We start from the raw sequence: 21,328 nt of genomic DNA, 5'->3' as shown, positions 1-21,328 counted from the left end.
TCCATGTTCATGAGAGAGATAACAAATACTATTAAACTATCCAGTCAAGCCCAAACAAATATGGGCTTTCTATGCAATCTCAGTCAACATTCCAGCAAGTTTTATGAATTGACATAGTGACTGTAAAATTCCTCTGGAAATGGAAAAAACTCAGAAGATCATTAACAACTTTGAAGAAGAACTAAATCTCCCCAACTTTAAGCCTTGTTTTAAACCTACACTATTTGATAGTTATTAGCATTTAAACAGACAAATCAATGGAACAGAGGAATTTGAACACACGCGCACAGACAGAAAAATCTTTATTAAATGTGTTAGCATGCAAAGCAGTGGGTTTCACTGTGAAATTTTCATTTCCGTATGCATATATCATTTTACTCTTTTCTTACACACCAGTGCCCATTTCTCCTTATTAAGGTCCCCTTCCTCATCCCAAATGGTCCCTCCTTTTGCTTTCATGTCACATATATTTTAATAAGTCTCTTGTTTCTTCTTCCCCCTCCCCTTTACACTCTTCTCCTCATAGTTATTTTTCTATTTTCATGTTACACACACACACACACACACACACACACACACTCTTCCAGTTTCAACATAGATAAAAATTGTGATGATGTCATCCCTCAGTAAAACTCCACTCTGTTCATTTACATACCACATTTCCTTTATTCATTAATATGTTGGTGGGGTCTAGTATAACTGCATATCATATCCACTGCAGTCAGTAATGGCACGTCTTTATTGTTTCTCACATGTTGCTGTTTGGAGGTTTGGGTTGTTTTAGACCTTGAGGTACATTAAGTTATCTGAGATGTCAATGAGATTCAACATAAGCATTCAGAGCTTTCCTCTTAAAACTTCTTTAACTTTCTCTTATGGGTCTAGTTTTCTTGTTCTGAAGATAGGTATCCTTTTCCCAGCACTATTTGTTGAAAAGGCTGTCTTTTTCTCAATGCATGTTTTTTACACTTTGTCAAAGATTAGATGGATGTGTAGGTTTATTTCCGGGGTCCTCAATTCCACTGACCCATGTTTCTGTTTTTGTTTTCTTGGTTTGATTATTGTTGCTGTTTTGCTAGTACCGGAAGATAATGTAGAATTGATGAATTACGTAAGAGCATCAGGAAACATTTGGGAGTAGTTGTTATATACATTGTATTGACTGGAAAAACAGTTTCATTGATATATAGAGCTGACCAAATTGACATTTCTTAGAGGTTAATTACAATTATTCAAGCACAGATTATAACTTCTAAATATCTCTTTTCTACATTTTGTCAATTAATCCTTTAATTTCTTTTATGTGAAACCAAAGTTACCAAAAAAGAAATCAACCAAAAGTATCACTAGAATTTCATCTGTATGATCCTTTTCCTCTGTTGTACAGAGGGTCTCTGCTCAGCGTCTACAGTTGATGCTCTCTCCTCTTCTTTGAAGTTCTGGGGCAGTTCTGGACTCAGCCCCAGTCTTCTTTGGCACAGTTGTCCATTTCCATCTCATTGAGAGCAAACTCCAGGCTGAAGATTTTTCAGACCTCATAGCAATTACCCACCATTACAATGGCCTTCCACTTCTTTCCAAGATTGTAGTAGAGACAAGTCTAAAGAAAAAAATAGCTGGCAACAGCATACCTCTTCTTAGGCTTTCAGAAGCCTAATCTCTACGTTGAATTCTTACAAGTAGAAGATGCAGTGATTCTGTCTTAATCCTTTGTATATGATTTGGTTCTGCTTCCTGGTCCTGAGACAGCCATGTTGTTGTAACTTCACAAGGTAGAAGAGGCAAGAAAGCTCCCTCTTTGTTTTGTTTGTTTCTTTATTTCAAGATTTATTTAGTATGTCTACAATGTTCTGCCTGCATGTATGTCTGCATACCAGAAGAGGACAGCAGATCTCATTATAGATTTTTCATATATAGTACTTCATATATACATGTATATATAATAAATACATATGAAAAAGCTTTTATATTCATATATATGAATATATATATATGTATACCTCCATGTATAGCATCCAATATAATCCATGACATTATCTGAGTTCCAAGGGGCACAAACCTGCTCCTATGGTCCTCCTGCTTGCAGGGCAATTGACTTCTCTGGGCTGTTAGCTTTCCTTGGCAGACAGTCTACATTCCTGTTGTCTTCAACACTCTGGTAGGCTTGCAGTGTAAGACAGGCTTCCCCTTCACAGTGTCCTTGAGACCTTTCACTGCAAGGCTTCATGGGATTCTTCCTAGATCCTTAATTTTTCTTAATTAAATCAAATCACTTGAAGTGGGAAGCCCTACTTTTAATCTAGGTTTTTTTTGAGGTGGAAAAAAAAATCCACCTTTAATCTGGGTCATACTTTCTGCTGTCTGCCTATATAAACGACATGAAAGAAGAAAGGCTTTGCTCTTTGCCTGCTTGTCTTTACTCTCTGTAGCTGGCAGGTCCATTCCTTTACTGGCTTTAGAGTCGAATTCTTCAGGATCCCAACATAAACTGAAGCCAATTGAGACATCCAGCCTCATGGAGTGAGCAACTGATAGATTCTTGGACTTTCTATCCATAGCTACCCATTGTTGAATTAGCTGGATTGCAGGCTGTAAGCACCTCTAATAAATCTGTATGTGTGTTTGTGTGTGTGTGTGTGTGAGTACTTACTCTATCAGTCCTGTTCCTCTAGAGAACCCTAATACACACACATATATACACACACTATTCATCAAATTATGCTTATAATAAGCCCACCAAGAAAATGTAAAAAAAAAAAAAAAAATGGCTAGATTGCCTTTCTTCTCTCACCTTCCTTAGCAGCTGAATGGACTTTCTAAGTTCTCCTTTGGCAAAACAGACGCTGCCCATGTTATAAAAGGTTTCAGCTACTTTTTCACAACAGTCACCATAGCTGTCAGAATTCAGTGTAGACATTAGCAGTCTGTAAGCCTCCTAGGGGATAAAAATTAAAAATAAAATCAACCTAGAAGTTCTAATCCATGGATATTGTGGAAAGGTGTTCTTACCCCACAATGATGACATTACGAATGGGTCCTCTCACCCCACATGACACTACTAGTGAGAACCAGCTATGACGACTCACCCAAGGACTCTATGTTATTAGGAATTAATGATTCCAGTGGATAATTAGTGCCAGTTAATTCATGTGTATACTATCAGTTAATCGTCACACTGTTCTGTGGGACAGGAAGGGTCATTGTACTTACTCTACAGGCTACAGAAGAAGCTTGATAAAAGCTAAGCTCTTTCTCAAGGTCACACTGCCCATAGAGTCAGGATTCAACACCAGCCGAAATTCCATAGCCCTGACTTTCTCTTTCTTCCACTTTTCAAACTTTCAGAGAAGCCAAAGAATAGTAGAATCAACACTCATAAAAATTTTCACCTAGATTCACAATTGATTAGCACTTCTCCATATTTATCTTATTGTTGGTCTTTCTTAAGTAAATAAATATATATATGAACGTAAGAACATAGGCACACAGGTTTGTTAAAAATTAAGTTATGGACATTGAGAAACTTAGCTCCTAAATATCAAAGCCTGTGTCTTCTCAGAGCAAGACTGTTCTACAGAGCGATACTACTGTCACTCTAAATGTTATATGGATGCAATACTGTTAACCTAACATAATTTTTTTTTGTTTCGACAATATTATTCATAATTTTAAAAAGTTGGCTGTCTAGTCAAGTACCATATTTTTCACTTCTGTTTTTGTAATTCTTTGGTCTTCATAACAGTTTTTTCCTCCCTTTTTTCTTCCATAGTACTGGCATTTTGTTTTAAATCTCATCTTTCAATACAGTGCTCACCCTGATCGACATATTATGAAGTAAAAAGTTCATTGTGAATGAACATAAATCATTCATCATCTCAATTTTCTTCATTTGCTTTCCCAATGCACTGTCTTTTTTAAAAACAAAACAAAACAAAACAAGATTTACTTTTTAAGTTAGCATATGAAATAGCAGGCTTCCATGAGATTTGTATACATAGTCCATTAGATTAATTCCACACCCACCTGTACATACACACCCCTCCTGCCCAGACATCTCTCCCTTATTCCCCAGCACTCTTCTATCCGCAGTGTTCCACTGTCTTCTCTACCGCCTCCTTCTTCAAAGCCTCTCCCCAGTCCTGATGCCAATGGCCCCTCCCTACTTTCCTATGTGCTTCCAGGTGGACACACATTCTCTTTCCCTTTTGAAGCTGGTTTTCATTATGAAGCCATGACTGGCCGGCTATGTAGGCCAGGTTAGCCTCATAGAGCTCTGCTTGTCTTGACTTCCCAGTGCTGGGAGTAAAGGTCTGTGCCACCATGCTCAGCCTGAACACACACCCTTAACAGAGGTTAGGATCCACATATGAAAAGAGACATTTAGTGTTTGTCCTTCGAGCCTAGGCTACCTCCCAGTACGGTGGTTCTCAACCTTCCTAATGCTGCCATCCTTTAATACAGTTTCTCATGTTGTGATGACCCTTAACTATAAAATTAACTAGTTGAGACTTCATAACTGTAATTTTGCTACAGTTATAAATCATAATGTAAATATCTGTGTTTCCCAAGAGGTCGCAACCAACAGGCTGAGAACCACTGTTCTAGTACACTGCTTTCCAGTTCCTTCTTCTTCCAGAAAACATCGCTTATTATGAGCTAACTAAATCTCACTGCACTAGTGTACCACAAGACCATCATCTACTCTTTACCCCATGGACATCCAGGCTGATTGCTTCCTTGATACTGTGAAAAGAAAAAAGCACTAAATGTGGATGTGCAGTATCTTGGTGGTAGGACAGAGAGAGTCCTTTGAGTATATACTCAGAAGTGGAATAGTTATGTGGTAGTTTTAGTTTTACTTTTGTAAGAGGCCTCTACCCTGATTGTCACTATTTACTTGTAGAGGAATTTTAATCCAGAACACAGCTACTTTGGCAAGAGAGCACGTCAAAGAACTTCTGTATGATCTGGCTGGAATACAGACACGCCTTTCTTCCCAGGAAACAGAGGCAAGCCAGATCTCTGAGTTCAAGGCCAGCCTGGTATAGAGCATATTACAGGTGAAGAAAAGCTTAAGTTCAGACTTGGTGGTACATGCCTTTATTCCCAGCACTCAGGAGACAGAAGGGTGCAGAGTTCTAGTCAGTGCTGTTCAGGCAGATCAGCTGAGTCAGTGAGTTGAGAGGCAGTGCAGTGGAGCTGAGTTCATGGCAGTTCTGTTCGTGGAATTCATAGGCAGTTTTACCCGGAGAGTTTTACAGAGACAGGTTAAAGAAAGAACAAGCTAGACACAGATAAATACAGAATGACCCAGGGAATTAAAAGGAACCAGAAGATTAGAACAGATTCATAGTTAGTCTGAGACTAAGCAGAGCTATTTAGTCAGAAGACACCAAAAGAAAAGCCAGTTTTGACTCAGTCAGCTGGAAAAGGAGTTTGAGCTTGAACAGCTGAGTTGAACCAGACAGCCAAAGTTCAGAAAGAGCTAGAAAGGGTGAGCTTATTCAGCAATAAGTCTCAGAGGCTAAAACATTCTAGGCTTAGATTAGATTGTATGGAGACTAGAAGCTTCTAGGACTAGGCCTATGTTAGTAGACAGAGACAGTAAGACTCAGACAACAATTACTTCAGAAGAATAAAAGTTACTTAAACATTTACTGCCATTTTTTCCTTTGTGTTAGCTATTCTCACTTAGGTGTGTTGGTAACCCTAACCCTATCCCTAAGACTAGTACATAGACCAGGCTGGCCTCAAACTCAGATATCCTTCTGCCTCTGTCTCCCAAGTGCTGGGATTAAAGGCAAGTGCCACTGCCACTAGGTACTTTTTTTTTTTTTAATTTTTTATTTGGTTTTGGGTTTGGTACTAGAGACTGAGCCCAGGGCCTGGTGCAAGCTATGAGCATGAGCCCGAGCCATAGCCTCACTGACCACAGCTCTGTAATTGTTAAGTCAAGAATGTCTGTGCAAGAAGTAGAGACAGTGATAAGAGACCCTGCAGTACAGAAAATAAACACTGTGGGGTACTGTTCACCAATATGTTGTGTGTCTTTAAAATGTTGAAGATTCTGTTTTTGTGGTCCTGTTTTCTTTCCCATCCCTCATGAGATGGCTTTTATTTGCATTTCTCCGCTGGCTACAGGTCACAGACAATTTTAAAAACATTTACTAGGCATTTGTGTTTCTCCTTTTGAGAACTTTCTGTTCAGGACATTGTGTAGTTTTCTCTCCCCCTCCCCTTCGGTCTCTAATGCTTGTATTTCTTTATATATAATCTAAACATCAACTCCTTGCCTGGAGTAACTGTTAAGATTTGCTGTGTAGTCATTGTGATAATAGTTTCTTTTCTATAAAGAAGGTTTTAAATCTCATATAATTAGTTCTGTAGATCCTTGGGGTACTTTCCTGTGCTAGAGAGAGAATATTTAGAAAAGGTTACCTGTGCCTATGTCCTCCAGTTTGGTTGGTTGGTTGTGTGTTTTTTTTTTTTTTTTTTTTTAATGTTTTTCATTAGCTGTCTTGGCATTTCTGGTTTTAAAATATGGCCCTTGATTGAGTTTGAGTGTTCAGGGTGAGAAATATGGAACTAATTTGATTTTTCTGTAGGAGATATTCAGTTTTGCCAGCACTACTAGTTGGAGAGGCCATCATCTTTCTAGTGCATGCTTTTGGCACCTTTGTCAAGATTAGGTGTTCTGGGTTTGCCTCTGGGTTTTCTATCATGTTCCATTGATCTATGTGTCTGTTTTTATGTCAATACCATGGCACCTATCACTCTGGCTCTGTACTGCAGTTAGAAGTCAGACAATATGATAGCTCCAGCTGTGTACTTTCTGCTTTGAATGGCTTTAGCTATCCATGGCCTTTGGTGTTCTTATATACCAATGTACTTTATTTAGAGTGAGTGAAGGGCTTTAGTTATTGCTGTACTCTCATAAATTGTATATGACATCGCTTAATTATCCATTTTGGAATGTGTAAACAGAACATTTCTTTTGAACTAAGTTGAACATATAGTCGTCATCTTTTATGTGCACATTGAACAAAACATAGCTTACATATTTTGTTTTTCTATTTGTTTATGGGTTTTTGGTTTGGTTTGGTGTGTTGTTTTGTTTTTGTCTGTTTGTTTTGTTTTGTTTTTGAGACAAGGTTTCTCTGTGTAGCCATGGCTGTCCTGGACTTGCTTTGTAGACCAGGCTGACCTTGAACTCATAGAGATCCCCTTGCCTCTGCCTCCTCCAGTGCTGGGACCATAGGCAAGTACCACCATATCTGAGTATGCTGTATCTACCTTCTTTCTACTTTTCATTCTCTTCACTCCAACTTCTTTCATATACTCCTCCACGTTCCCCTCATAAGTTCATGACCTCTAGGCTTGGCAACATATTAGGGGTCTCATACCTGAGGAAAACTTAATTCTCCCTCCCTCATCAGCCACTGACTGCCTTGAAGCTCTTCATCTGGGAGACGTGCTTTGTGATCTTTTGCCCAGTTGGTATGTTGACTGGTGTGGTCTTTTGCACTTCAGGCTACACCCCCTCCCATTTCTCCGCACCTGTGGCCTGTGGGTCCCGAGGAGAGGAAGCAGGGGGTGGGCAGGAACGGCCAGGGGTGATGAAGACCTCAGTGGCAGTGGGTGAGCACAAGACCATACTTGTAGGAGGCTGGCTTCAATGAGAAGCTCCTTTAATTGGAGGGAACAAAGGCTATTTAAACCTCTTGGGAGTGGGTGGAGGCTTTTGGGGTGAGTGTACATCATTGGCTGGGACCAGGGTGCTGGGAATGTCTTATTTGCATGAGGAGGAATTCCAGGTGCTTGCCGGATATGACCTTAAGGGAGAAAGGAAATTTAACCTATAACCTGAGTGGCAGAGGTGGGGGACATGCAGGCACAGTGCAGGGGAGAGAGTAGTCTTCATTCCTACTGCTCTAGAGATGAGATTTTCAGGGCTAGACATCACTCTACAAGACTGGCTACTCCCGATTCCACAGTACCCTGGCCCCACAGTTTTGGGCAGGTTTTATTGTTGAGAGTTCATGGGGGCCACACACATGTTCTGTCCAGAAAAAAACATCTCACCAGTCCTTCTGGTCCTCTGGCTCTAACAATCTATTTCCTCTCCTGCAATCTTCTTTGAGCCTTAGGAGTAGGGGTTTTTTAATAATATATTTTTAAGGCTATCAACTGCTGCTTTTCAGGAAACAATGCCAATAATTCAGGAATCTCAAAACTCTACACCTTGTATTTTTCAGTATAGATACAGTTAAAGATACAGATTTCTCTATTTTTTTTTCAGAATTCAAAAATATTTTATCAATCTGGCTAACTTTATTTCTAAGTATGTCCTTTTTTAATACTCATGTAATAGTATTATTTTCAATTATTTTCTTACTTTGGTTTTCAGATATTTCATTAATAGTGCACAAATACAAAACATATTTTTGCATTTATTTTGTCTTTTAAATTAAATTGGTTGAACATTAGTTTTAAGTGTGAGTGTGTGTGAGAGAGAAATCTTTAGGACCTTTATGTAACATTTCATCATTTGGAAGATATAATTCAGCCCCCTTTCTAATTTGAATACTGTTTGTTTCTTTTTCTGGCCTGCTCACTTTGGCTGAACTTTCAGTATAAGGTTAAAAGAAAGCATTGATAGTGGGCATTCTTGTTCCTACTCTATAGCATCAGGGAGAAAGCTGCCAGTTTCCCCAGACAAAGTATCAGATTAACATGGGCTTTGCATATGTGGCCTTTATTTCCCTCTCTTCTGGTCTGTTAAACAGATGACCAACTCATATGCATTTCTGTTCTAATGTGCTACAATAAGCTCATATCAGGCTTGAAGGGAGGGTAAAGAATTCCTTTTTAGAGAAGAAGATATATAGTAAAATTGAGCACCTTCATGAAATAGGTATTAAGAACCTACTATGTGCTGGTTACTATTTCACACACTGGATGCACAGTGAGCAAAGCAGACCACAATTCCTGCCCTCATGGTGATTCCATTCTAAATGGCAAAATAATCACTTCAAAGCCCTGCTGTATGATAGATTAGGAATCACCCGCACTCAAGCCCCTTTTTATCTTTTCCCAAGAGCTTGTTATCCTAGAGGATGTCTGGTTTTAGAAGAGGGGAGCTGTAAGGCACTGCTTGTGTATTTTATTAAAAACAGGATCATGATGTTCGTTGCATCATCATATAACAAGAACAAGCTACTAAAGGGTGAACAATTTGTCTTTGAAAGTAAAATTACAGATATGTGATTATTCTATGGCACTGAGATTCAAAATTAACCTCGGAGCCACTAAAAAAAAATGTCATAAATCATTATGCTTCTTTCATTTTACAAGTACTAGTTAATAAAGATGTCACTAGTGATAGAAGCACTTCTATGTGTGACAAAAAAGCTTTTATTAATGAAAGTAAGTAAATTACCAACTTTATGCATATTAATCCACTTTTAAACTAGTTGTCATATGGCCAATGAGACCATGTCAAATCCATCCAAATTTCCCATTTTCCTGAGGAAGTTCAAGATTGGTTTGCTCAGTTCAAAGTTATGTAGAATCTCATAACACACAAAGGTCTCCACTGTGTTTAAATACATAAAGCTTAGGTCATAATTTCTTAAGCAATGACATAGACTAATGGGATCACTAAGTAAAAATGTCAGTATGTGTGCTGGTTGGTTTTTATGTCAACTTGATACAAGCTGGGGAAGAGGGAACCCCAATTGAGAAAATGCATCTATATATCAGCTGTAGATAATTTTATTAGGGATTTATGTGGAAGGGCCCAACCTGTTGTGGGTGGTGCTACCCATGACCTGGTGGTCTTGGGTTCTATAAGAAAGCAGGCTGAGCAAGCCATGAGGAGCAAGCCAGTGAGCAGCACTCCTTGATGGCCTCTGTTTCACTTACTGCTTTCAGGTTCCTGTCCTGCTTGGGTTTCTGTGCTAACGTCCCTTAGTGATGAAACTATGGTATGGAGATGTAAGCAGAAATAAGCTCTTTCTCCCTGAAATTGTTCCTTGTCTTGGTGTTTCATCAGAGCAAAGCAATAGACAACCTAACTAAGATACCATCTAAAGCATTTTACCTAACTTTTTTAAATGTCAAGAAGAAATTCTGGCTAGTAAGAGATAAAGGTCAGACTGAAAGGGAAACACCACCACAAGAAAAAGAAACTAGAAGTTACAGCCAAAAGTAGTAGCTAGTTTAGACTCAAATTAGTAAATTTATAAAGGTTTAAGATTAAAGTGTTCTGGATTTGAAGAACGTCATATATTACAACAGAAGCAAATTATTTTATCGGTATCATAACCAACAGCAATCCCATATGTTCTGCCCAGTTTTATCTGAGACTTCTGTGAGCTCTAGTTTTGAACTGTGAAAAAAAAAGTCATTGATATCTAATAAACAAAATAGGAATCATATTTATGGCTTGATAACATTTACCTGATTTTCACCATTTTGGATGAGCCATATACAAAAGTCTTCAATGGTAGTAAGAGTGTCATAGTTTTCTGAGCCCAGTGTTTTATATGTACTAATACTCCTTAAAAAATATATCTCAACAGCATCTGGAAAATGGAGAAAATTATTTAAAACAAACCTCAAGGCTTCACAAATGTCTACTATCAGCTCTAGCTCCATTGACATTTTCATGGCTGATAGTGTGCCTGCTCCTGCGTTTTCACAAAGACCTTGAAAAAGTCTAAGACTGAGGGTGGGACTAGGAAGAGATGAAGGAGAGGGCTTAAATAGGGATAAATAAATTGTGAAAAAAAATTAAAAATTAACAAAGAAAAAGTCCAAAACTGGATTAGATAGAATCAGATGGTACTCAACATGCATTTCAAGTAGGGGGGAAGGCTTTTGTCCAAATGTTCTGTTATCCTAAAGGCCAAAAAATAATTACCATATTAGACTCCCAGGAGCAGTGAAAGATTATACTTTTAGCTATGAAAGACTACATTTTTAGTTAAAACTCTGATAGAAATTTTGTGTATTTAACATATAACATATATTTATCATATATATTTAATATATACATATATAATTATTTACATTCATATACACATGTATATATTATAGGTACATATATATAATTATATATATGTATATAATAAGTATGTATATATACAGATATGATTTGCCAAGTTTTACTATTCAAAAATGTACTCTTATAGCCAGAATATGGTAGCTCACTCCTATAATTCCAACACTCAAAGGGCTGAGGCAGGAAAGACTGCCATCAGTTTGAGGCCAGCATGGACTACATAAGGAATTCAAGGCCAGCCTGGGTTACAAATGGAGATGCTACCTTAAACAAATGCCTTGTGGGCTTTCTCTTCTTGCCAGGAGGCTACCCTGCTGATGAAATGGTTCAACAAGTTCAAATCTGGATCAAGACATGTTTACATAACAGTTGTAGGCCAGGCAGCCATCTTGTTTTTCTTGTTCATATAAACTTTAGTTTCTCAATGTACACAGAATAGCTTGCTGGTATTTTCCTTAGTATAGGGTTTGGTCTGTTAGAAAGAACTGCAATCTCAAAAATAATGGGTGTTCATATCTATGCACAAGAAATAGCTCTTACTTGATTGCTTTCACCTGGTTTAACAGTCTTCTTATGGCCACTTCTCACGTATTTTGTTAGATTTATAACTATGTTATTTATTGGGTTACCAATATAAATGACCCTGCCGTTTTAACTGTTATTAATATATTGATTTTCTACACTGATTTTGTATCCTACTAGTGTGCTGAAAGTGGCTATCATGTCTGTGTTTGAGAATGGAATCTTCAGTGTATTTTATGTATAGTACCACGTCACCTAAAAATAGAGAAGATTTAACTTCTTCCTTTCTTATTTGTATCCTTCTTCCCCCAAACCTCCTTTTTCTTCCTTTTTCTCCTGTTCTATTGATCTAGTTAAGACTGAACTTGCAGGGCATGGTGGTACATGCTTGTAATCCCAGCACTGGGGAGGCAGAGACAGACAGGCAGATTTCTGTAACTTCAAAGCTAGCCTAGTCTACAAAGCGAGTCCAGGACAGGCAAGGCTACATACAGAAACCCTGTCTTGAAAAAGAAAGACTTTGAAGTCTGTAATTCTTTCATTGTATACCTTTATGTGTGCTTAGAAAGTCCTTTCTCTGAGTTTAATTTTAGTTATTTCTATTTTAGAACTGCTTTTCTTGTTTGCTTTTTGTTTTTGTTTTGAGACAGGGTTTCTCTCTGTAGCCTTGGCTGTCCTGGACTTGCTTTGTAGACCAGGCTGGCCTCCAACTCACAGCGATCCACCTGCCTCTGACTCCCTGAGCTCTGAGATTACAGGTGTATGCCACCACTTCCCAGCTCTGATATTTATTATAAAGTTTTATCCATCAAAATTTTTATTTGAGTTTTAATGGATAATTAATCTAGTTGGAGTTTAACTTAGTTAATTATAAGGCTTAAAGATACACATTTTAAAACATCTGGTTTTACTTGGGTTTAACAAAAGCATGCTTTCATGTGAATTGTGACTGGGGTGATAGAATCTCACTTTAGCCTCTGTGTGCTCTTCTCTTACTGCTACTGATGTTGAACATTATTTTATATTTATGGGCCATTTAGAAGGCTCTATGCTCACCACCATACCACCAACACTCACTGCCATTTGTATTTTTCCTCTTGATAACTGCTCGCTCATTTCATTATTGTTTGGGTTTTTGTTTTGTTTTTTTTTTTAGTTCTTTTTATATTCTAAAAATTAACCCCATCAGTTTTAAAGATAGTAAAGATTTTCTCCCATTTTGTAGGCTGCCTCTTCAACCTTTTCCTTTGCTGTGCAATGATTTCATGAAATCTCACTTGTCACATGTTGGTGTTGTTTCCTGACTGAATGACATCACAATTAGAAAGTGCTTACTGTGGAAATAACCTGAAGTGTTTTCCCTACTTATACCCCTGTCAGTTTGAGAGTTTCCATTCTTATACTAAGGTGTGTGATGATTACATTTGGAGTTGATCTTCTTACAGGATAAGAGATAGGAATTGAGTCCCAAGATTACATGTGGTAATACAGTTTTTCTGGCACCTTATTTTGAAGAGACATTTTTTTTTTCTCCAGTGTAAATTTTTGACATCTTTTCTTGAATATTAAAAATAAATATACAGGAGGCTGCTAAAATGGCTCACTAGTAAAGGAGCTTGCTTCTAAACCTGATGACCTGAGTTCAACCATCCAGATCTCACATGGTCAAAGAAAAGACACCCTCAACTTGTCCTATGATTTTCACATGTGCACATGACATTCATAAGTGCAATCATGCATGCAAGCATGCCTACACATCAGCATGAGACACACAGAGAGTAAATAAATAATTGTTTTTTAATTAAGAATATTGAGAAAATATAAGCTGTCTTAGAATTAGTTTTTTCTCACATAAAAGGCTAAATATTTCACATACAAATATATCAAATCTCTTATAGCTGCAAAGTGTGAAAATCTGTTATACATGAAATGCATACACTATGAGTATATATAGATCTTAAAAGGAGAAAATTATTTATATGGAAAATTCAGACTTAGTAAGTCTTCAATGAATATTCGGTGTTGAGAAAACGAAATGCCAAATTTCAAACAAAAAAAATTAGTAACAGAAAAAAAAATAGTTCTGTCTCTCTACAATTCTCTCTCTCTCTCTAACTCCCTCCCTCCCCCCATTTCTCTAACTGGAAAAAAGCATGCATCTGCATGGATTACTTTTACAAGCAGAAGGAAAAGACATTTTACATTTCACATTCTCCACAGATTCCAAATTCCTCTGATGGGGCAGACTCCACCCTATCCTCTATGCAGCCAAGACAGAGCAAAGTTCCTTTAACCATGGACTCCAGTGTCCATTGAACTGCTCAAGCTAGTGCTGCATTCCCTCACTAGTTCATCTGTCTCTCCAGCGACATCCAGTTCCACAAGGACAACTTTGCTGGAAGGAGGGTCTTGCTGGAGGATTTATTAAACACTTAGCTTTTGTCTAGAAATTCTAGTATGTTATCATCTTTGAACATAAGTCAAGAAAATTATAACTGCTACATAATTCTCCCTTGTAAGCCAGAGAAAAGGAGTTAAGGCTGAGCGAACTGGCTCCTCATGGTGAGCCATGCTTAAGGGTGCATGGTCTCCACAGCTTAGAGAAGGGAATGTGGCAGACATTCTAGGGTAATACAGGAAATAGACAGTTGATTTTGGTGCTCAATTAATTCAGAAGGACGTTATCAGGTACATCATGTGCAATTATAGAATTGATTTTGTACAAAATTGTGACCAGTTTTATCTTTCCATTAAGAGTGTATATATATATATATATATTTATACACACACACACACACACACATATATATATATATACATATATATGGATCATTGGTCAGTTTGCTTCTCAAATGTCACTGATAAATGATGATAAATGCAAGGCTACCTCCTCCACCTACCCCTGTGCTGGGATTCTCCGGACATGGCATAAGCTTTAGCTAGTAAAGCACTCGCCTCAGCAGTTTGGGGGCTGACTTCAGAAAATGAGGAGACACAGATAGAATAGGCCTGGAAAAAAGAAAACCATGACAAGATCAGTACCCACTGACAGTCTAGAAACCATGCCAAGCTCAGTACCCACTGACAGTCTAGAAAAGCATGAGAAGTCAGTACTGAGAGGCAGTATTTCACTGCATTTTTCGGCAGCTGTCAGAATGGCTAGCTGACTGGGAGCCAACTCAACTAAACACAGACTTAGATGAGCATGGAGTGTGAGTTTCAGCTCAGCTACTTCCTATTGTGGGTGGGGAACAAGTCTTTTCACTTTATGCAGACAAAATGTATGGTTCTTACTGATTAGGGCTCAGAAAGATTAAAGGACTCAACCACATGCAAACACTGGGCATAACCATCTTGTGGTTAGTTCTAACTAAGTCTTAGCCACATCACTTCTACTAGGTCGCCCAGGAGACACTAACCTTAGCTCAGCATCTCAAGAGGTCAGAATCAAAGATAGTCACAAAACACCGAATAAGACCTCCAGGCTTGCTTAGCCACATATCATGATATAGGAGGGTCCCTTAACTTCTTCAAATATAGGAGAAAAAGATGATGAAAATAGTATTTGTCATAGACAGTTCCTGTAAACATTAAATAGATTAATACATGTAGAGTGCTTATAAGGCCACCTGGCATTCAGTAACCATTAAAATGTAAGATAATACTTATTAGAGGTATTATTAATAGTTTGTGTTTAAATGGAAAGTATGCCACTTAGGAGGAAAGAAGAGTGAAAACAGCTGACCCAGAGCTACCAGCAAGGAAAGAACCATGCAAGCACACCAGATCACCAGCCAAAAAACACTCTCGAGCTAAAAGGTTATTATCATCCCACCGACTTTGGAGCCGAGACACAAGGCAAAGTGTGTACACTGTTTGCTTAGTTCAAATCTCTACTGTGCCACTTGTTAGCCATATAACTTCAGCTGAATTAGGTATCTCTGTGCTTCATTTTTCTGATCTATAGCTGGTGTTTACCTACTTTGTGGCTTCCTTTTTCTACTTCCCTTACACCATCCTTTTTCCACCCTGCCAACCCCCAACACTAGGAAAAGGGAAAGAAGAATAGAAGGGATAGGGAGCATCATTATCATTAGACTACTTCCTGCTGATTAGGGTCATCGAGTTCCTTGGGACAAGTTTGATTTTCCCTGAAACGATATTCAGTGTATTCATTTTGTCTCTCTGTACACAAACACTCGACAAACAACAACAAACTGCAACCACCAGCATCCAATCTCCCTCAGCCAACAACAGCATCACCCCCTCTCAGGGCCCTAGGATTTATGTGTGCTTTGAAAAGTCCCCAGAATTCCAAACATCACACACTCACACAAAAAATCTGCTGCTGGCAAAACCACACCCCTGCTAGAGCACGAGGCAAATCATAGTGACCCGCTGTGAAGCAACCTCTTATTTCCACACCTAGGATTAAAACAAAAGCATGCTCCCATAACATTTCTGTTTTTTTTTTTAAAAAAAACCCAAATTACAATATTCTCACTACACTGATCCTTAAAAGTGAGATTAAAAAACAACAACAACAAAAACCAATACCTATTTAAAAGGTCTTTCTGGGTTAAATGAAATACATACTCAAACACATATAGTTAAAAGATTCTGTAAATTTTAACTCATTCTTTTGGTGTTGCTGTAAACACTAACGTTCATTATTTTCTTCATTCTAATTGTAACTTGACTACAGTTTTAGGAGAGACTTAAATTCAAAGCTCATGTCTTTCTCTGTAGTCTGTGCCTCCAGCACCAGGGCAGATTCTTCTAATGCAGTGGTTCCCCACCTGCGGCTTGTGACCCCTTTGGGAGTCAAACTACCTTTCATAGGGGTCACATATCAGATACATCAGATACCCTGCATATCAGTTATTTACATTAGGATTCATAACAGTAGCAAAATTATAGTTATGCAGTAGAAACAAAATAATCCTGTGGTTGGAGGTCACCACAACATGAGAGACTATATGGAAGGGTTGCAGCATTAGGAAGATTGACAACCACTGCTCCTTTCCATTGCCTGGTATTTATGATCTTGGCTGTCAAACGGTTTGCCACACCTCTTCTTTACTACCTGGCTTTTCACAAAGACTGTGGGATTATGCTACTACGTTTCTAGTATAGGAAATATAGCATGTGAGCATATCTGTGCTGACCTGGGCACTGCAGCCTTTTATTCAGAAAAGAGAAGGGGAATTTAACTAACATTTTAAAGTAAATTTTAAGTGGAAGTGCTTTAAATGGTTTTCATGTCATAGGCTCAATACTTTTTCCTATGTTTTGGTTTGCCCGGGTATTTGCCAATTAGTTACCTCCAAGTGAGACACACTTTGGTTAGTTTAACCTTAGGCTTGGAAATAAAAGCATCTGCAATGAACTTAAAAGGGCATCTGACACATTGTAACAAAATACCATGGGTTTTGAATGAGGAGACTCTTTGTGGGTTTTTACATTTTATTTGTTATTATGACTATTATTATTTGTGAGTGCATCCAAATCCACATGTACAGACACATGTGAAGGCCAGACGGCTACTCTCTGGAATCTATTGTCTCATTTCACATGTATTCCAGGTTCAAATTTCATCACCAGAATTGCATAGCAAACATCTTTGAGCTGTCTCACCGTGAGTCTACCCTATTCATCTTGTTCAAGTCAAGCTCAGCTGCCCCTATGTGTTTTTCCCCTGAGGGGAGACATACACTTGGTTTCTTCCCAGCACTGACAGAGATGAGAGGCCTAGGAGAGGTGTGGTATGGTAACTCCTGATTAGGTCACAGAACATACATGTTCACTAGAGTCAGGGGCCTCTGCTCAGGATTTTTTTTAGGTTGGAGGCTCTTGTATGGGGCTGGAGGAGAGCAAAGGTTAACATGGAACCAATTCCACCCCTTAGGATGTTAGGGTTGAAATAAGGAACCAACTTTAATCCCTTGTCATGAGAAGCAAGAAGCCTCTTGACCACCCTGCCAAAGAACCAACCTGCTGCAGATACTGGATGGCCTGCTCATGGTTCTTCCTCAGCTGCTCAATCTGGGCAATTTCTTCATACAAACTGATCAGATCAGATGTGCCATGACCTTTGGTAACGATCACATTGCCAATTGCTTTTTCAAAATATGCAAGAGCTAGGTTCATCTTGTGTGTAGCCAAGGAGGCTCTATAAGAAAAAGAGTGAAGGTGGAAAGTCACGCAGAGATCACTTACTTTGCAGACACATAAGGAATTGATTCCAAGAATTGAATCCAGGAAAAGAATTTGTCTTCATAGGCCAATCATCTGGACGATTGGCTCAAACCCCTGCCTTGCTATAAATAAACTCCCATTATCCTGAATTTTGCCCACAAGATCCCACAGATTACCACCATTTGCTTAACCCATGAATATATTTCATTCTCATATAATTTTTATAAAAATGCAAGTGGAAAAATATCACCCAGAAATTCATAAGATGAGATAATTTACACGTAAACAGAGCCCATGGATGTTGTAATATTAATAACAATCTTCTGTGATGGTGGGATAAGGCACCAGCTCTAATGACGCACCAAACAGCTGTGCCTCATAATCTGCTTCTCTTTGAGGCTTATAGTTCATACATGTATAACACATGTGATTGGTTTATATGTGAGACTCATAACTGGTAGAACTAGCTGTCATGTACATGTGAGGCTGTGTGCAAGCATGTCATGTACCTCTTCTGGCTCACAAGCAGACAAATTTTCACATTTTTTTCAGAGCAGGCTGGAGGCTTCTCACTAGGGCAGTATCTTGTACTGCAAAAGTCAGCCCCAATAGAGGCTTCTCCAGGATTATCTTTTATTGCTCACCTGTTGTCTTTATCACAACAGAAGACACCAAGACCCTGTAACACTCAGCCTGAGACTACCTATCAGAAAAAAAAATGTGTTGGAGAGTACCAATGTACCCAGAGAGTACAGCCTGGGCTAAGAACTGGAGAGCTAAGACTAGAAGGCAAGAGGCTCTAAAAGCTGCTACTGCAAGACCCTCCAGCCTGGTCACAAGGGAGATCTAGTGAACCATCAGTGTGTAAAAGCTGAGGGGCCTAGCTCCTGAGACCAGGAGATGAACTACTGTCAGGTGATGGAACTCAAAGCTCACAGCAAGGGTCTCTGCCTGAGCACCAAGACAAACCGCTGGCTTCTAAAGCCATGCAACTAGCCGTTACGGGTTAAAGCCTATGGGTTTATAAACCCCAAAGCTCTCAGCTAAATATCATGGCTCACACCTGTATTCCCAACACTCATAAGGCAGAAGCAGCAGAAGTATTGTAAATCTGAAGACAGCTTTGGCAACAAAGTTGAGGTCTTGTCTCAATGAAAAAGAACTCAGGGCTGCCTATTTGTGATTTGCACCTGAGGAGACCAAGAGGCCTGTCAGCCTCCTATCCTCTAGAGATGAGGGTGAGTGATGAGTGCACTGGCAGGCTGTATACTCATTTTTTGGGACAATGATCTCTTCTATCAAACAGATAAGTGTTTCTTTTGACCGAAGCACTTCTCTTGTTCTTCAGTCATTAGGAACGGCTCCCATCAAGCACTCTGAGAAAGATGCTGGCAAGTTGTTCAGTCTGAACAATCTCGCCTTATTGTCTCTGCCCTTCAATGGGAAAGGCGGCACTAGAGGTGGGATGTGGAACTGATTCAGATGGTCCACAGCAGCAAACTGCTTCGTGCTCATTTTGGGAGCTCTTTGCCACCTGCAGATAGTTTAAATCTGAAGACTCTGGAGAGAGAATAAATGCCAGAGCCCAGAGAGTGTAAAGAAGAGAAAGAACAAGGCTGCTCCTGCTTCTCCCTTGCTGCTCCTGGTTGCTGTTGTTTCAGGAGTTGGAGATCTCCTGAAAGGAGGATTGGACTGGCTCCAAGGAACCCAATGACCCTAACCAGCAGGAAGCATCTAAGAGAACTGTGCTCCCTCTCCCACTAATCTTTTCTCTCTCCTACCTGCCGTTGGGGTATTAGGAAGGATTGGGATGGACCAAGGAGAAAAATATGAAGAAAGTATAAATAAAAGAGTTTTTAAAAAAGTATGCCAACAACTAGATATTTGTCTTTACTAGATATATGATCCATATCAAACATAACAACAAGGTACAGGAAATGAGCTATGAATCCAGATATTTCTGTAATAAACCAAGCTCTTTAACTGGGTTCTGTCACTGTCAGCTAACCTTTCTGTGCCTTATTTTTTCTTTTGTAAAATAAAAATAGTAAGAATGCCTACTCTTATAGGTTATGGCAAGGATTGAATGAAATAAACCAGAACTGGGTATGATATGTGTTATACTTAGAAGGCATTCTAACCCTTAGTATGCACACAAACAGACACTCAAAGATTGTGGTGTGAATGAAGAAAATAAACACTAAAATTGATTGTGAAAAGGGAACACAGCCTTGTATCACATCAGGCAGAAACCTCTTAAGTTCTTCTCCGTGGCAGCAGGAGACAGTCACCAGATTCTAACTATAGTCCTGTGGACTTGAGTCAAACGTCTGATTTTGTTCAGAACATGCCAACATGTCCCCACTGTGTCCCATTAGACTTCTAGATGCATGGCTGTTTAGAGGAGGCAGATGTCACATACGTTTCATTTATTTATCATTTGGTCATCAGTCCTGCTGTGCCAAGTACTCATAGCTTCTTTCAAGGATGTGAAGATATTTGAAAAATCCAGGGAACACTAAACTTTCATTATTTCTTTTTCCTGATAATCTGATGGGCCCAGTCTCCTTTCTAAATACTCAATTCTCAGAGGATCCTTAACTCCAAACAGTTTTAAGTTTTGTCTTAAGTTTTGGCTTAAACAAACCCCATGGACTTTGTTTCTATACAGAACAGAGCTTTCCTTTAACAATTCATGTCTATGCATAGCTCTGACAGTCTTCTATTAAAGGTCTTAAGTGTTTCCTTATCTGTTAAGATGCCACACTTGATGCTAAAAGTAAGAGGCAATTCAGAAAAACAACCAATCCCAAAGTACGTCTGAGAGAGTTACTATAATGAAGGGGTGAATTCAGATCACAGATCTAAGTTATAAGGGAAATTACCTTAAACCAGTGGTTCTCAACCTTACTAATGCTGTGACCCTTTAATATAGATCCTCATGTTGTGGTGACCCCAACCGTAAGTTTACTTCATTGCTACTTCTTAACTGTAATTTTGCTACTGTTATGAATCATAATATAAATATCTGACATGCAGGATATCTGATATACAACCTGCAAAGAGGTCACAACCCATAGGCTGAGAACCACTGCCTTAGACCAATTGTTTAACCAGTTTAATCTCCTTGCTGTTACTCTTGAGAAAAGCACAATACTGACCACCTTCATGGTGGCTGTGGGGATCAAGTGTGGCCTTTAGCCTCTTTTATTATTAGTTGACCATTGAGTTTTTTTGGCTCTGAACATTTCCCCTCTTTTATCAGGTCACAGAACAAAAAGAACCCCAGACCTCATTCACAAAAGTTTCCACTTCTTTATGGCTAGATCTTACCTGCCCAAAGCAATGGTTAGGTCTTTCTCTGAGACTTGGATTTCACAAATGCTTCCCTTGTTTAACTCTTCCAGTTCCTTCATGTTTCTCTCTGCTTTCTGCAGGTGGATATAGGATCGCTTGCCAGTGAAAGAGTCAAGGGTAACTCCCGGCACAGTACCTGCCACTACGCAGGGACAGCAGTCTATAAGCTAACAAAAGGGGGGCCCT

General features: G+C 38.9%; 1 protein-coding gene across 1 annotated transcript in view; it reads right to left on the bottom strand.

The window, feature by feature from the left end:
• Nucleotides 1-21,328, bottom strand: part of Ttc23l (tetratricopeptide repeat domain 23 like) — a 66,434-nt gene that overhangs the window by 8,701 nt on the left and 36,405 nt on the right. Inside the window, exons 6-10 of the mRNA XM_055601026.1 lie at nt 21,119-21,244; nt 17,582-17,759; nt 14,488-14,596; nt 10,462-10,586; nt 2,792-2,935 (exon numbers count right to left, since the gene is read on the bottom strand). Coding sequence (XP_055457001.1) covers nt 2,792-2,935; nt 10,462-10,586; nt 14,488-14,596; nt 17,582-17,759; nt 21,119-21,244 — 682 coding nt within the window. The remainder of the gene's footprint in view (nt 1-2,791; nt 2,936-10,461; nt 10,587-14,487; nt 14,597-17,581; nt 17,760-21,118; nt 21,245-21,328) is intronic.

This window comes from Psammomys obesus, unplaced genomic scaffold, assembly GCF_907164565.1.
Source record: "Psammomys obesus unplaced genomic scaffold, mPsaObe1.curated_primary_1811, whole genome shotgun sequence".
Classification (NCBI taxonomy): domain Eukaryota; kingdom Metazoa; phylum Chordata; class Mammalia; order Rodentia; family Muridae; genus Psammomys; species Psammomys obesus.
This window is presented reverse-complemented; position numbering and strand designations above follow the sequence as displayed.